The 15,966-nt window shown below is 45.6% G+C and overlaps 1 protein-coding gene across 3 annotated transcripts in view; it reads left to right on the top strand.

The window, feature by feature from the left end:
• Nucleotides 1–15,966, top strand: part of MTUS2 (microtubule associated scaffold protein 2) — a 927,516-nt gene that overhangs the window by 725,216 nt on the left and 186,334 nt on the right. For all 3 annotated transcript variants that reach the window (XM_075337361.1, XM_075337362.1, XM_075337360.1), the window contains exon 6: nt 13,367–13,456. In XM_075337361.1, coding sequence (XP_075193476.1) covers nt 13,367–13,456 — 90 coding nt within the window. The remainder of the gene's footprint in view (nt 1–13,366; nt 13,457–15,966) is intronic.

Raw genomic sequence — 15,966 nt, 5'->3', positions numbered from 1 at the left:
ACCTTAGTGCTTGTCCACAATATGGCTGCTCAACTTGGGGGAGGTAATCAGGGGGAGGTGTATAGATGCAAGCCTCTGTTGCTGACCTCACCATTAAAAAGGACAATGCCGTCAAGAGGAGAAGGATGATCGGAAGCCTATCATGTCTGGCTAATATTAAGAAGGGGGAGGAATGTGACGACATGGACTCTCATGGGTTAAAGTTTCTTAAAATCCAGCCAGACAGCATGATAGATTGTCTATAGATGGGGGAGAAGTCCCTCATTGTTTTTACAAGACTCTTGTTGACTCAATGTAATTGTGTTGGCCACTGAAAGCCAGACGTATTGTTCTCCAGACATTTCCAGTAACCATTGTATTGTAGTTGTGTATTGATAATGTAATTACCTTAGTAGCCATTGTCTAGTCGGTGACTCCCAGTTTACATGTACACCCTCAGTCTTTCTATGCACATCATTTAAATGAACATTATCCATGCAGCTTGAAATTCCTCCAATGGGAGAAGCAATCTTGTCCAACCAATCAATGAGGACGCAGTGTATCCAAGTGGAAGGTTGTGGCTCTAAAAAGGACTTCTTTAAGCCACCAGGGGTTGTTGATGAAGGTTGATGGATCCAGTCTAAGCTCTTTGGAGCTGACTAGAGGATCAGGATATCTTATGGCTTCAATCTAGGGACTCCGGACCCGGTTGGAGACCATATCCACAGCCTAGGGATTTCGACTCCGGCTGCCAGGATTTTAACATCAAACCAGGTCTACCTAAGGAGGACACTCAGGTTGGGACAGTTCAGTCACCTGTTACAGACTTTGCAGACCTCAAACAGCTTGGAACCTGTGAGGCATGGACATTCTAAATCCCTGGTGAGCCAGAGGAAGGGTGAGACTCTGTTGCCTGTTACATTTGTGTGTTTTGCTGGTTATGTGTTATGTGCCGTTAATTGTTTGGGGATCCAATAAAGTCTAATTATTGTGGTTCCCTCATCCTGTGTTGTCTGAGTAGTGTTACGCCCACAGTTAGGGAGGCCGGCGTTCAGTTGGGATGAGCCCTGAGCCACGCTGTCTTTCTAAAGGTGGCGGGTTTTAGTGGAGAGCACCCACTGAGCCCCGTGTCTCCACAGGGACCACGGGGAAGACTATTCTCCTTATGGAAAATAATTCCCAGAGGGGCATTGCAGCTATAAGTCCCCTTACTGACAGCCAGACTGGTTTGTCAGGTCTCCATAAGGAGAATAGTCTTCCCCGTGGTCCCCACATAGCTTCTCATAAGCCAGATCAGATACCCACACTTTGTAGTGACGAGGGGCAATTACCCCGAAACACCGTGTCTGCAAATTGGGATTCTGATCTGGCATTAAATCCTAAAGGCTGCTTTACACCAGAAGATCTATTGTGCGATAGATCGTCGGGGTCACGGTTTTTGTGACGCACATCCGGCATCGCTGGCAATGCCGGCCTGTGTGACACCTCCTAGCGACGCAGAATCGCTCACAAATCATGAGTCGTATACTGCTCGTTAGGTTCCATAATATCGTTTAATTTAATTGCTCATCGTTTCCGTGGTAGCACAAGCCGCTCCGTGTGACACCCCGGGAACGATGAACAGCAGCTCACCTGCGTCACGCGGCCGCCGCCGGCTATGTGAAGGAAGGAGGTGGGCGGGATGTTTACGTCCCGCTCATCTCCGCCCCTCCACTTCCATTGGCCGGCGGCCGTGTGACGTCGCTGTGACGCCGAACGTCCCTCCCACTCCAGGAAGTGGACGTTCGCCGTCCACAGCGTAGTCGCATGAGAGGTAAGTACGTGTGACGGGGGTTGCCGACTTTGTGCGCCACGGGCAGCGATTTGCCCGGGACGTAAAAAGGACGGGGGCGGGTACGATCGATTGTGAAATTGCACAATAGGTCGTACCGTGTAAAGCAGTCTTTAGTCTTATGAAAAGGCTTGCTTAAAAAGCCACTTTTGACTTTTAGGATTGTTATTTCCAATAGGTGGCGCTAGAGTTTGTCTCCTTGATCATTGGAGGGACAACCTGAATACACAAAACATCATTTTTTTTCTTCCTATCATTCTGCGAACATATTCAAGCAAGTGCAGGTACATATTTTTAAATACCAGTAATTTATAATCACCAGCAGTATTAACAATCCATGTATGAGTGTTAGCGCAGTAGGTGTATACAGGGGCGTAACTAGAGTTTGATGGGCCCCGGTGCAAAGTTCAGACCTGGGCCCCCCCTCCACGTACATTTAGGGTAAAGGATAATGACACTGACACTCGGGGTACAGGATAATGATGCTGACACTTGGCTCTTACCCACAGCACCCAGATTTCCCATGATCTGAAATCCCTCTATCAGCACCCAGCTTTCCTATTTTCTGATATCCATCTTGTCCTCAGCACACTGCTTCCCCATGCTCTGCTATACATCTTTCCCTCAGCACCCAGCTTTCCCATATCAGAGCATGGGAAAGCTGGGTGCTGAGACATGATGTATAGCAGAGCATGGGAAAGCTGGGTGCTGAGAGAAGATGTATAGCAGAGCATGGGAAAGCTGGGTGCTGAGGGAAAAGAGCCTTTTTCCCTCAGCACAAAACGTTCCCATCCCCTGCTTGTATCTTTGTCCCCCCTTGTATATAGTTCTCCAAATACAATAATGGCACCCACATAGCCTTCCAAATAGTATAAAGGGCCCCATATAACCCTTCATATATTAGAATACACTTCCATAGTCCTCCATGTATTATAATGCATTTCCCATACTGCTCCATGCATTATAATTCACCCCATAGTACTCAATATATAATACTGCACCACATAGTCCTCCATATATTATAATGCACCCCCATAATCCTCCATGTATAAAGTAGCCCTTCAATTATTATCTTGAATTTCTCATAGTTCTCTATGTATTATATTTCACCCCATAGTTCTCCATGTATTATACTGCACCACGAGGCCTCCATATATTATAATGCAGCCCTATAGTCCTCCTTGTATAAAGTAGCCCTCCAATTATTATAATGAATTTCTCATAGTTCTCCATATATTATAATTCACCCCATAGTTCTCCATATATTATACTGCACCATAGTCCCCAATGTTTTATAATGCACCCCCATAGTCCATGTATAAGGTAGCCTCCATAGTCCTCCATATATTATAATGTAGCCCCCATAGTCCTATATGTATTATAACGCAACCCCATAAAACTTCATATTGCATTATGCAGCCACATACTCCTCCATGCATAAGGCACCCCTATATTCCATGTATAAGGTGTCCTTCATTTTGTATTATGCAGCCCCCCCAGACCTCCATATATAATAATGCAGCCAGCCTTTCCAGGCCTCCATGTATAATGTAGCAGCCAGCTTCTCCAGGCCTCCATGTATAACAATGCACCCAGCCTCCTCAGGCCTCCATGTATAATATAGCACCCAGTCTCTCCAGACCACCTCCATGTATAACAATGCACCCAGCCTCCTCAGGCCTCCATGTATAATATAGCAGCCAGCCTCTCCAGGCCTCCATGTATAACAATGCACCCAGTCTCCTCAGGCCTCCATGTATAATGCAGTATCTCTAGGCCTCCATGTATAATGCAGTATCTCCAGGCCTCCATGTATAATAATGCAGCTTCCCCAGACCTCCATGTATAAAGCAGCCTCTCCAGGCCTCCATGTATAATAATGCAGCCACCCCAGACCTCCATATATAATGCAGCCTCCCAAGACCTCCATGTATAAAGCAGCCTCTACAGGCCTCCATGTATAAAGCAGCCTCTCCAGGCCTCCATATATAATGCAGCCTCCTCAGACCTCCATGTATAAATCAGCCTCTCCAGGCCTCCATATATAATGCAGCCTCCTCAGACCTCCATGTATAAAGCAGCCTCTCCAGGCTTCCATGTACAATAATGCAGCTTCCCCAGAACTGCCTTCCCAAGCCTCTGGCCACCGTTTACTCACTTATATTAAAAAAAACCCAAGTACTCACCTTCTCTCTTCCTTCCACCGCTGCTGTCTTCCCCGCTGCTCGTTCTCCCGGTGCTGCGGTCGGCGTCCTCCTGTCCTGCACTCTGTGCACTCAGCACAGCAGTCGCTCGGGAGTGACGTCATCGCACAGGGGGAGAATGGTGATGCATAGCATGGCACCGGCCGCGCTATGCTTCATCATTACTGTGCGCGGTGACGGGGGAGACGCCGCAGCCGCTGACCCCAGGTAGGGGGCCCCGGTGCCGCCGCTGACATCAGGCAGGGGGGCCCGGTGTCATCGGCGGCAGCGGGTCAAATAGCGGCCGCGAGGTCTGTGACAGATCAGCGCAGCTCCTCTCATACTGACAGGAGCTGGCTGCTGATCTGCCTGGCAGCCGCCGGGCCCCTAACCTAACGGGCCCGGTCGCGATCGCGACCGCTGCGACCGCGGTAGTTACGCCACTGTGTGTATATATATTTGTTATTTATTTTTATTTGGGATATGCACATGATCCCGTCACCTCAGTAGCATATTTCCATTTTCACTTGAGCGCCAGAGGTATTTATTGCAGAAATAAACACTTATGTTGTGAAACTGAAATGACACAGAAGTGGGGCGCAAATGGTGTCTTATTCGGTGGTTCCAAAAAGAATTTAATTAGGTGCATAACCTGATGCGGTTGTGTTATAGACACAACCACTATAACCACGTGTTAAAGAAGGCTGCTGCAGAACCCAGGAAGATAGCTTTAGAGGAAATGGAAGACATCGGATTTTATTGTTCTACGCGTTTCGGAGCTGTATAACCCCTTCTTCAGGAAAAACATCAATAACGTACATTGATTTTTGGTGCAGGCAAAAGTGCATTTGTCTAACTTGTCCACTGCCTGTTGTCAAGCGTAATTCATCTCTAGCAGCAGAGAAAGTGACATATATTACCGTAAGTGCCTGGACGCACAGTGCAGTTGTTGATGCGTTTTTGGTGCTGTTTTGGGTGCAGTTTGTTGCCTTAAACTGCATGCATTTCCTTCCCCAGCAAAGTCTATGAGAATTCAGAATGGCTGTGTGGACGTTGCTTCTTTTTTGCCTGCAGTTTTTGTGTTTTTCCCTGCGTTTTTCCATTGAATATAGTGAAAAAACACATGGGCAAAAAACGTGACAAAAACGCACCGAAAACGTGGCAAAATTGTATGTGTTTTTTCGCAAAAGGTGCATTTTTCTGCCAGAGAGTGCATTTTTTTTTTCTAAAGAAACGAAACTGAAGTGTATGCACATAAGCAGGCTTTACACGCAGCGACATCGCTAACGAGATGTCGTTGCGGTCACAGAATTCGTGACGCACGTCCGGCCTCGTTAGCAACGTCGTTGTGTGTAACACGTACGAACGACCAAAACTACTCACCTTATCGTTGATCGTTGTCCGGTCGTTGTAATCCCGATTATCGTTGCTGATTTTGGACGCCGGTTGTTCGTCGTTCCTGAGGCAGCACACATCGCTACGTGTGACACCCCGGGAACGAGGAACAACAACTTACCTGCGTCCTCTGGCAACAAGGTAGGCGTGTCTTTCCTTCGGCTGCTCTCTGCCCCTCCGCTTCTATTGGCCGCCTGACGTGTGACGTCGCTGTGATGCCGCAGGAACCGCCCCCTTAGAAAGGAGGCGGTTCGCCGGCCACAGCGACGTCGCAGGGAAGGTAAGTCGTGTGACGGGGCCTAACGATATTGTGCGCCACGGGCACCGATTTGCCCATGACGCACAGCCAACGGGGGCGGGTGCGATCGGCAGCAACATCGCTAGCGATATCGCTGCGTGTAAAGCCCGCTATAGCCTTAAGGCCCCATGACATGCTACGATATATCCAACGATATATCGTCGGGGTCACGGAAGTCGTGACGCACATCCGGCCTCGTTAGAGATGTCGTAGCGTGTGACACGTCTGTTAACGATCAAAAATACTCACCTTATCGTTGCTCGTTGACACGTCGTTCATTTTCATAACGTTGTTCCTCCTTCTCTGCGCCGGTTGTTCGTCGTTCCTGAGGCAGCACACATCGCTCCATGTGACACCCCAGGAACGGCGAAACCGCTTACCTGCGTCCCGCCCGCAATGAGGAAGGAAGGAGATGGGCGGAATCCGCTCATCTCCGCCCCTCCGCTTCTATTGGGCGGCCACTGTGTGACGTCGCTATGACGACGAACGTCCCTCCCCCTTCAGGAAGAGGATGTTCGCCGCCCACAGCGACATCGTGAGGGAGGTAAGTACATGTGATGGGGGTTAACAAAATTGTGCACCACGGGCAATGAATTGCTTGTGACGCACAAACGACGGGGGCGGGTGCGATCGCACGATATATCGTGCCATGTAACGCCGCCTTTAGTGGGTTTGGGTCTTTGTCTTTCTGTTCCTGCTTTCCAGTCTATCAACAGGTATAACAGAAATGCAATGGCAGGAAAAATGCATACTGCTAGGTGATGAAAAAGAAGTTCTAACTCATATAATGCTGGCAGAATTGCATAAGCAAAGACATAAACTATGTATGTTGAAAAGTGAAGAAAAGTAAGTTCCAGCTCCTATAGTGCTGGCATAAATGGAATGATTTCTTCAGCAGCACGTGGTAACTATGTGCATCAAAACCAATTTTACGCTGTGGGGTTGAGGGCAGCATGACCACTCTTTCCTACAATGTTTTTTTTGTAAAGGACAGTAACTCATAATAAATATTTTAAGTGATGTAATATTGTAACCCTCAAAGGTACCAGTGGAAATTGTCATTTTTTAGCAGCTTTTCCAGTGCACCTGTCCCCTCTGTCCATGACAGCAGACTCTTCCTGATAATATTAAATGACTTAGGGCTTGAAGTCTCAGTATTTGTCATTCACATGAAGCCGGGCAGCTTAGTTCAGCTGTGAGCAAAGATTATATTTTTTTGTTGCGCATATTTTTTTCGGAATGTAGCAAATTCCTGCTCTATATTATCTATAGTAGGAGTGATTTTATCTGTAGCAAAAAGCAAAAATATTTCCTCTCAAATGCTTTTAAAGGAAATCGTCAGTCACTTTCACACCCGCGGGACCTTTGAAGCCAAAACGTGTTTTTACTATTTATTTTTCTTTTTTTTTATCTATACTGCAGAATAGGACAGTTAACTCTTTCCTGATTTTAGATGGCCACTACAGGAATTTTACTGTTTACTTGTCACAATGTGACTGCAGGATATCAAGGGACAGAGGGCTCCTATGCTGTCCCTCATGCTGGGGAACCCTAGGCTATCCCTAACCTCAGAGTTACTCCTGATGGTGGAGATGCCTGAGTCTGGTGCCTGGCTATACCTAATCTGTTACCCCCCCACACACACACTCAGGAAAAGAAGGGGCAGGAGCTTGATAGAAACACAAATTAAGACAGACAGGGGAAAACCAAAACTCAGACACACTGCAAACTCACAGGAACAAATAGTAAGAGACTAAGGAGGAAAGCAAGAGCAGGAAGGTAGCAACAAGGAAAACAACAACGGTTAACACCACAACTTCTGGCACCAGAAAGTCTGGATCTCAAAACCTCACCAGACCAGTATAGGTAAACTGGCATAAATGAAATAGTCCAGCCAGCATATTTAGGAGGGAAGCGTACATGATTGGCTCCCCCACAGAATGTGATCAGAGCTACTAACAAGCAGCCCAACGGGAATTAACTCTTGCTAGCCTGCCAAAGCCTGTGGCTCCACTGGCCAGCGATCAGCTCTGAAGCCCCAACCCAGGGTCCCGAGTGTAAGTCTAGATCCACGTAAATGGTGAAGGCCGGAGCAATCCCCAGGACCTAGTTGACAGAGTGACTGTCCATAAAAGTCCTATTACCAGCTGCCTGGCTGCCAGGAACAGGGCCACCATAGTAATATGCATCTGGGAACTACCGTAATTATCTGCTGGCATCATATGTTCGAAGGGGAGTAAAATTACGATAACCTCTTGTATAGAAGGATCTGGTGTAATTGTAGATCATAGTCTAAATAACAGCATGCATTCTTAATCAGCGGCTTTTAAAGCAGCAGGATATTGTCATGTATTAAAAGAGACATGGACTCGCCGGACAGGGACATATCACCACTTTACACAGTTAACGTGACCTTATCTGGAATATTCAGTTTAGCTCAGAGCAACAGTTCATAGAAAGGACACCTTAGAGTTAGAAAGAGTACAAAGAAGGACTTTGTTCAAATCTAGTAAAAGGCATAGAGGAACTTAACTATGATGAAAGATTAACCCTTTCATGATCAAGGACGTATATACAGTGTGTCCACCCATATCCTGTCCACCGCCATTAACTTGAGAACGGCGGCAGCTATAGGAATAGAAGTGGTGTCTAGGTATAGTAAAGTAGCCATGCGCTACGCAATGAAACCACCTATTGTGCCACCTGGTGGAAAACAACAGAGTTAGCATTTTTAATCTCGAAAACGGAACGAGATAGAGAAAAAAGTGAATTACAAAGTTGTAGGGCATCATCAATTCAATACGAATCGACACCTTGCATACAGAAATGCTATGATTAGAATGTATAAAACTCACAAGGCTGTGGACCTGAAGCGATACCTCATGGAGACCTTCCTACAAGTCATTGGGTATGGTGGCTGCGTGGAGTGGCCTCCACACTCACCTGACCTGACCCCATTGGACTTCTTTCTGTGAGGTCACATCAAACAGCAGGTGTATGCGACCCCTCCACCAACATTGCAGGATCTACAACGACGTATCACAGATGCTTGTGGAAACTTGTCACCTACCATATTGCACAGCGTGCAGCAAGATACAGTATGCTGTCCAGAGTCCAGATGTGCCTTGCAGCTGACGGTGGCCACTTTGAGCATCAAAGTTAAATGAGCGCCATATGCGTGACCATCATTCAATGTGTTGGGGGGGTCATGGGTTTCATATCATAGCATTTCTGTATGCAAGGTGTCGATTCGTATTGAATTGATGATGCCCTACAATTTTTTAACTCACTTTTTTTCCTCTATCTTGTTCTGTTTTCAAGATAAAAATGCTAACTCCGTTGTTTTTCACCAGGTGGCGCTATAAGTGGTTTCATTGCGTAGCGCATGGCTACTTTACTATACCTAGACACCACTTCTATGCCTATAGCTGCCGCCGTTCTCAAGTTAATGGCAGTGGACAGGATATGGGTGGACACACTTGGCTGTGCCGGTCCCTTTAATACAGGGTTACACGGTAAACCCATGTTATTCCCCGTACATGTCTGCTGATCTGATCCGCAAATTGTTCTAGGAAAACCTGTTCTCCAAAAATCAAATGGCGCTCCTTCCCTCCCGAGCCCTGGGGTGCTGCCAAATAGTACTATACAGTCATATGTAGGGTATTGCCAAGTTCAGGAGAAATTGTGTAACACATTTTGGGACCTTTTTTACCTGTCTCCCTTTTGGAAATTGGAAATCTGGGGTTAAAACAACATTTTAGTGGTAAAAGTGTAATTTTTCATTTTCACGGCTCAACGTTATAAAATTTCGGGAAAACACCTGGGGATTCCAGGTGCTCACCAAACATCTAGATAAATTCCTTGAAGGGTTTAGTTTCCAAAATGGGGTCACTTTGTAGGAGATCTCCACTGCTTAGGCACCTCAGGGCCTTTTCCAATATGACATGGTACAGGCTTAGCATTCCAAGAAAATCTGATCTTGAATATGGTGCTCCGTCCCTTCTTCACTTTGCACTGTGCCTCAAAAGTAGTTTTTTACCACATATTGGGTATTAGCATACTCAGGAGAAATTTCACAACAAATTGTGTAGTCCATTCTGTCCTGTGATCCTTGGGAAAATGAAAGTTTTGAGGTTAAAACAACATTTTTGTGGTAACATATGTTTTTTCATTTTCACGGCTCAACATTATAAAGATCTGTGAAGCATCTGGGTGTTCGGGGTGCTCACTAACCATTTAGATAAATTCCTTGAGTGGTCCATTTTCCAAAATGGGTCACTTGTGGGGGAGCTCCACTGTTTAGGCACATCAGGGGCTCTCTAACGTGACATGGCATTCATTAAAAATTCCAGCCAGTTTTGCAGTGAAATGGTGCTCTCTCCCTTCTGAGCCCTGTCATGTGCCCAAAAAGTTGATTACAGCCACATCTGAGGTATCAGCATACTCAAACAAATTGCACAACAAATTTTATCCTGCATTTGTTTGTGGTAAAAATGTATTTTTTTATTTTCACGGCTCAAGGTTGTAACATTCTGTGAAGCACCTGGGAGTTCAAAATGCTCACCAAACATCTTGAAATATTCCATGAGAGGTCTAGTTTCCAGGTGTCTGCTAAAGACTTCAGCTAATTTAGTGTTCAAAAAGTCAATTGGCGCTCATTCTCTTCCGAGCCCAAACAGTTGATTTCCACCTCATATGAGGTATCTGCGTACTCTGGAGAAATTGAAAAATAAATTGTATGGTGCATTTTCTCCTGTTACACTTGTAAAAATGAAAGATTTTGGGTTGAAGTAACAATTTTGGGGTAAAATTTATTTTTATTCTCACAGCTCAACGCTATAAAATTCTGTGAAGCACCCAGGGGCTCAATCATAAAAGATCTAGGTAAATACCGTGTGGGGAAGCTCCACTGTTTAGGCACATCAGGGGCTCTCCAAACGCGACATGGCATCTGGTATCTATTCCAGACAATTTTTCTCTCTAAAATTCAAATGACATTCCTTCCCTTCCGAGCCCTGCCGTGCGCCCGGACAATAGATTTCCACCACATATGGGGTATCGGCGTACTCAGGAAATATTGCTCAACAAATTGTATGGTGCATTTTCTCTTTTTACCCTTGTGAAAATGCTAAATGTTATAGCTAAAGTAACATTTTTGTGGGAAAAAGTAAAATTTTCAGTTTTTCCTTCCACATTGCTTTAGTTCTTGTAAAGCACCTAAAGAGTTAATAAACTTCTTGGATGTGGTTTTGAGCACTTTGAGAGGTGTAATTTTTAGAATGGTGTCACCTTGGGGTATTTTCTGTCACCTCGGTCTCTCAAAGTTACTTCAAATGTGATGTGGTCCCTAAAAAAAGTGGTTTTGTAAATTTTGTTGGAAATATGTCTCTTCAGTGAAGAAGTAGATGGACTCTAGTGCCACCTATTGGAGGGGGAAATCCTAAAAGTCAAAAGTGACCCTTTAATGAGCCTTGTCATATGACCTTGGATTTATGCCAGATCAAAACCTCAATTTGTAGACACAGTGTTTTGGGATGGTTGTCCCTCATCAGTGGAAAGTATGAGATCTGATCTGGCTGTATGAAAGGCTAAGACGGGGTCTAAGGGAAACGTTATTCTCCTTGCAGAGACTGACACACTAATCCAGCATGCCAGTGGTGAGGAGACAGTAAGCCGCAATGCTCCTCTGCAAAATATGCAAATTGTCTCTTCACTTAAAGGGTGCTTTACACGAGATGATCTATCTTGCGATTTTCATCTCTCCCCCTTTTGGACCCAGCAGGAGCCCTCCTTCCTCCCAGCTGCTGATCACCGGTATTCTCTTGGTGCTTAAATGCTCCCTGCTTCCCTTGACTTGTGCTGGTGATATTATTCAGTTCAATCTACCTCTGGTTGCAAGAAAGTGGCTTGTATTCATCTGTGGTATTGTTGCTAAAGCTTTGCTGAACTCCTGCCTGAGTCGTCTGTGGAAAAGTAGTTCATGCACTCTTCCCTGTGTGTCCTCCTTGTGTCTTCCTTTAGCATTTAGTGGGGTTGATGAAGAGCTCATCCCACTCATTCCCTATTTAGGGCACGGCACTAGGGATACCTAGGGTCAGGTATCCGGCCCAGCATATAGGTGCAGAACGTATTTAGGGTGATGAAGAACCCCAGACACCAGCAGCTGGTTTGGTGAGGGGTCACCATCACCCCTTCCGTAGACACAGGGGTCCCCTTACCTTACTTTTTGCTGCTCGCTTGGTACTTCCCCGTACCTAGCATGACAGATACAGCCTAAACAACATTGTTTGTTCACAGTCCCCACTAGGGGGAGTATATTGTATACTCTGTTTATTGTTTTAACCCAATAATAATACAGCATGTCGTAAACTCCTTCACGGGCAACTAAACCTTCTTGAAAGCTCGGCAGGAGTAAAGCAGAACCTTTCTAGTTTTCAGGTTTGTGCCTACGTGTTACATTTCCATCGTTAAAAATGGATCTGTAAGAATATATTAGTGGCTGCCGCTGCAGGGGTGCATAATAATTATAGAGGAGTATGAATATATTTTGTTATATTTAAGAGTCTTTTGATTTTATAATAGGTAATGAATCTTTGAGATGATCGTTATGATGTAGAGCATTTATAAAGTGCCTTATTAAGGAGTTCAGACACTCTGCAAGATGATACATTGATTATATTAGACTTCTTACTTCTGTCATTTAGAGAACCCAAATGGTCTGTCTGTAATATACTAATGCGGGCGTCACACGAGACGATCTATCGTGCGATGTGTTGTCGGGGTCACGGTTTTCGTGACGCATATTTTGCATCGTTCACGACGTCGTCTCGTGTGACACCTACAGTACGTGCGACTCCATATCGGTTATAAATCGTGTATCATTGACTCGTTGCTCATTTTTAAAAAATTGTTTAATCTTATTTGCGCAGGTAGTTCATTGTACCTGGGGCAGCACACGTTGCTCCGTGTGACACCTCGGGAACGATGAACACAGCTTACCTGCGTACCGCGGCTCCCGCCGGCTATACGGAAGGAAGGAGGTGGGCGGGATGTTTACGTCCCGCTCATCTCTGCCCCTCTGCTTATATTGGCCGGCGGCTGTGTGACATCGCTGTGACGCCGAACGTCCCTCCCCCTTCAGGAAGAGGATGCTCGCCTCCCACAGCGACGTTGCTCAGCAGGGAAGTGCGTGTGACTGCGGTTTAACGACTTTGTGTGGCGCACAAACGACGGGTGCGGGTATGATCGCTCATGCAATCGTACCATAGATCGTACCGTGTGAAGCCCACATAAGAGCATCAATGTGATCCCATCGAGCAAAAATACCGGTAATCACACTGTATGGAAAGGAATTTGGTAATTTATAAACTTTACTAACTTACATTTGGTAGTATAGGAATAGTGAAAAGTATCAATAACGTCTATATTTGTTGTCTGTAAACATCTGCAGATCTGAAGGTTTTTTATTTTTCACTTTAGAAGCTTGGAGATATGAAAAATGGGGGTTGTAAAGGTAATTGCTGTATATTTTTAGTTATTTCCATTTATTATACCAACTATTTGCAGAGGTGTGAGGAGGACTGACAACTGACAAGGAACTTCTATTTTTGACATTTTTTCTCCATTTTAAATTCACTAATTTGAAAATGTGATTAAATACAGAAATTTATTGTTTTCCAGGATTGAAGAAGGAGACCCAAAAAGATCCAGAAGTTATAAAGCCAGCAATTTCATCACCGAAAAAGCAAGTGACAAAGGTGCACTCACCAGGTAGGGTATCTGTGAAAATAGCTAAAGCACGGGCAGGAAAAGACATATCACTGTCCAAAGCAGGAATTTCCGAGTGTAGATACCTTCCCTTAGCAATCCTTGGCCCCTCAAGCTGTTTAGTGCACACAGTCATTAAAAGGGATATTCTTAAGTTTGGAACGTGTCCCCAACTCATGGGATAGGGAATACCTTTCCGATCGCTTGGGGTCTGACCACTGGGACCCCATTCTCTATGTGGTTTAGGTTAGGTGAGTTTGCTGGCCAGTCAAGCCCGTTGATACTGTGGTTATTAAACGAAGTATTTTTCATGAATTATTGCATCATTGCAGTGTGGCATGGAGCTGATCAGCCTGTGGCACTGCTGAGGTGTTATGGAAGCCCAGGTTGCGTTGATAGCATCCTTCAGCTCGTCTGCATTGTTGGGTCTGGTGTCTCATCTTCCTCTTGACAATACCTCATAGATTCTCTATGGGGTTTATGTCAGGCGAGTTTGCTGGCCAATGAAGCACAGTGATACTGTGGTTATTAAACCAGGAATTGGTACTTTTGGCAGTGTGGACAGGTGCCAAGTCCTGCTGGAAAATGAATTTCCATCTCCAAAAAGCTTGTCGGGAGAGGGAAGCATGAAGTGCTCTAAAATTTCCTGGTAGATGGCTGCGCTGACTTTGGTCTTGATAAAACCCAGTGGACCTACACCAGCAGATGACATGGCTCCCCAAACCATCACTGATTGTGGAAACTTCACACTAGACCTCAAGCAGCTTGGATTATGGCCTCTCCACTCTTCCTTCAGACTGGTGAAGGCCAGTAGGACCTAGTTGACAGAGTGACTGTCCATGGAAGCCCTATTACCATCTGCCAGGAACAGGGCCACCATAGTAATATGCATCTGGGAACTAATTATCTGCTGGCATCATATGTTCGAAGGGGAGTAAAATTACGATAGCCTCTTGTAGAGAAGGATCTGGTGTAATTGTAGATCATAGACTAAATAACAGCATGCATTCTTAATCAGCAGCTTTTAAAGCAGCAGGATATTGTCATGTATTAAAAGAGACATGGACTCGCCGGACAGGGACATATCACCACTTTACACAGTTAACGTGACCTTATCTGGAATATTTAGTTTAGCTCAGAGCAACAGTTCATAGAAAGGACACCTTGGAGTTAGAAAGAGTACAAAGAAGTACTTTGTTCAAAACTAGTAAAAAGTATGGAGCATCTTAGTTATGATGAAAGATAACCCCTTCACGACCAAGGACGTGTATATTCGTCACTGGCTGTGTTGGTTCCTTTAATATGGGCTCCTATGCTGTGCCCACATTATTCCCCACACCTGTTTGCTGATCTGATCAGCAGACATGTGCTGCTAACAGGCACAGGGGGATCTCCAATCCACCCATGTCTGTTAAATCCTTAGATCATGTTGTCACACTCTGACAGTGTGATCTAATACTCTATCCATGCCACCATCATTTGCCTTGTGATGAGATCACGGCTCTCCAATGGGTTGAGTGCTGACACTCACAGGAACACAAAATTTCTGCTGATCAAAGCGATATACCATTCAGCATGTGCGACTGATATAGCGTAGATGGAACGACATCACTACATTGGGTCTGTTGTGTGGAGCCTCACAGCAAAGACTGGAGCCTAGCACCAAGGGAATGGGAGCAGGAGGAGTTTTTAATATATAATAATAATTATAACTAATATGTTAATCTAATATTGAACTGAATTCATTTTGTCCAATTGGCTTGGCACTCCACACCAGTCATAGTCTCTCATGTGCCTCTGTGGGAAAATGAAATGCCCAACCTTGCTTTAGGCCTCCGACACACATCCGTTAAAACCACGCACGTGTAATACAGGCCGTTTTTCAGGTCCGTGATCCGTTTTTTTGTTCGTTTTTATGGTCTGTGTGGCCTTTGTATGACCGGCGTATGCTAGCCGTGTGTACGTGTGTAATGCCCGTGTGTGCGTGTGATTTGTAACTGACGTGTGAATGTTTTTTTCGTGTGAAATGTTCCGTGTTTAATGTAAAATGTCGTGTTTGATTACCCGCTGACAGCAAACAGAGTTGCGCGCTGAGAATGAACTCGGGTGAACTTCACCTGACTTCTTTGTCATCCCGCGGCTCTGTCTGTGTCGCGTCCTGATTAGCGGTCACCTGTGAAGGACTCACCGGTGACCGCTAATCCCCTGAGTGACTGAAGTGAGCAGCGTGATTAGCGTTGCCGTCACTCAGGTTACCCGCAGCTAGCTGGAGTCACCCCCCGTGACCGCTACTCACCTGTGACTTCATCGCTGTCACTTGGGTGACTTGCTGTCACAGTTGGAGGATCAGTGACAGCACAGCTGATCGCGCGGCTCACCTCAGTTGCTGTGTGGATCTGGCAGGAGCAGCGGTGTTCTTCTGCAGCTCCTGTCACCTCATGTAGCAGAGCTGGAAGCGACACAGGACCTCCGTGGATTACGCCGGACATGGATGGGTATTTGGGGCATAATAA

Source organism: Anomaloglossus baeobatrachus, chromosome 2 (genome assembly GCF_048569485.1).
Source record: "Anomaloglossus baeobatrachus isolate aAnoBae1 chromosome 2, aAnoBae1.hap1, whole genome shotgun sequence".
NCBI lineage: Eukaryota > Metazoa > Chordata > Amphibia > Anura > Aromobatidae > Anomaloglossus > Anomaloglossus baeobatrachus.
Note: the sequence above shows the minus strand (reverse complement) of the source record. Positions and strands in the feature narration are given on the sequence as shown.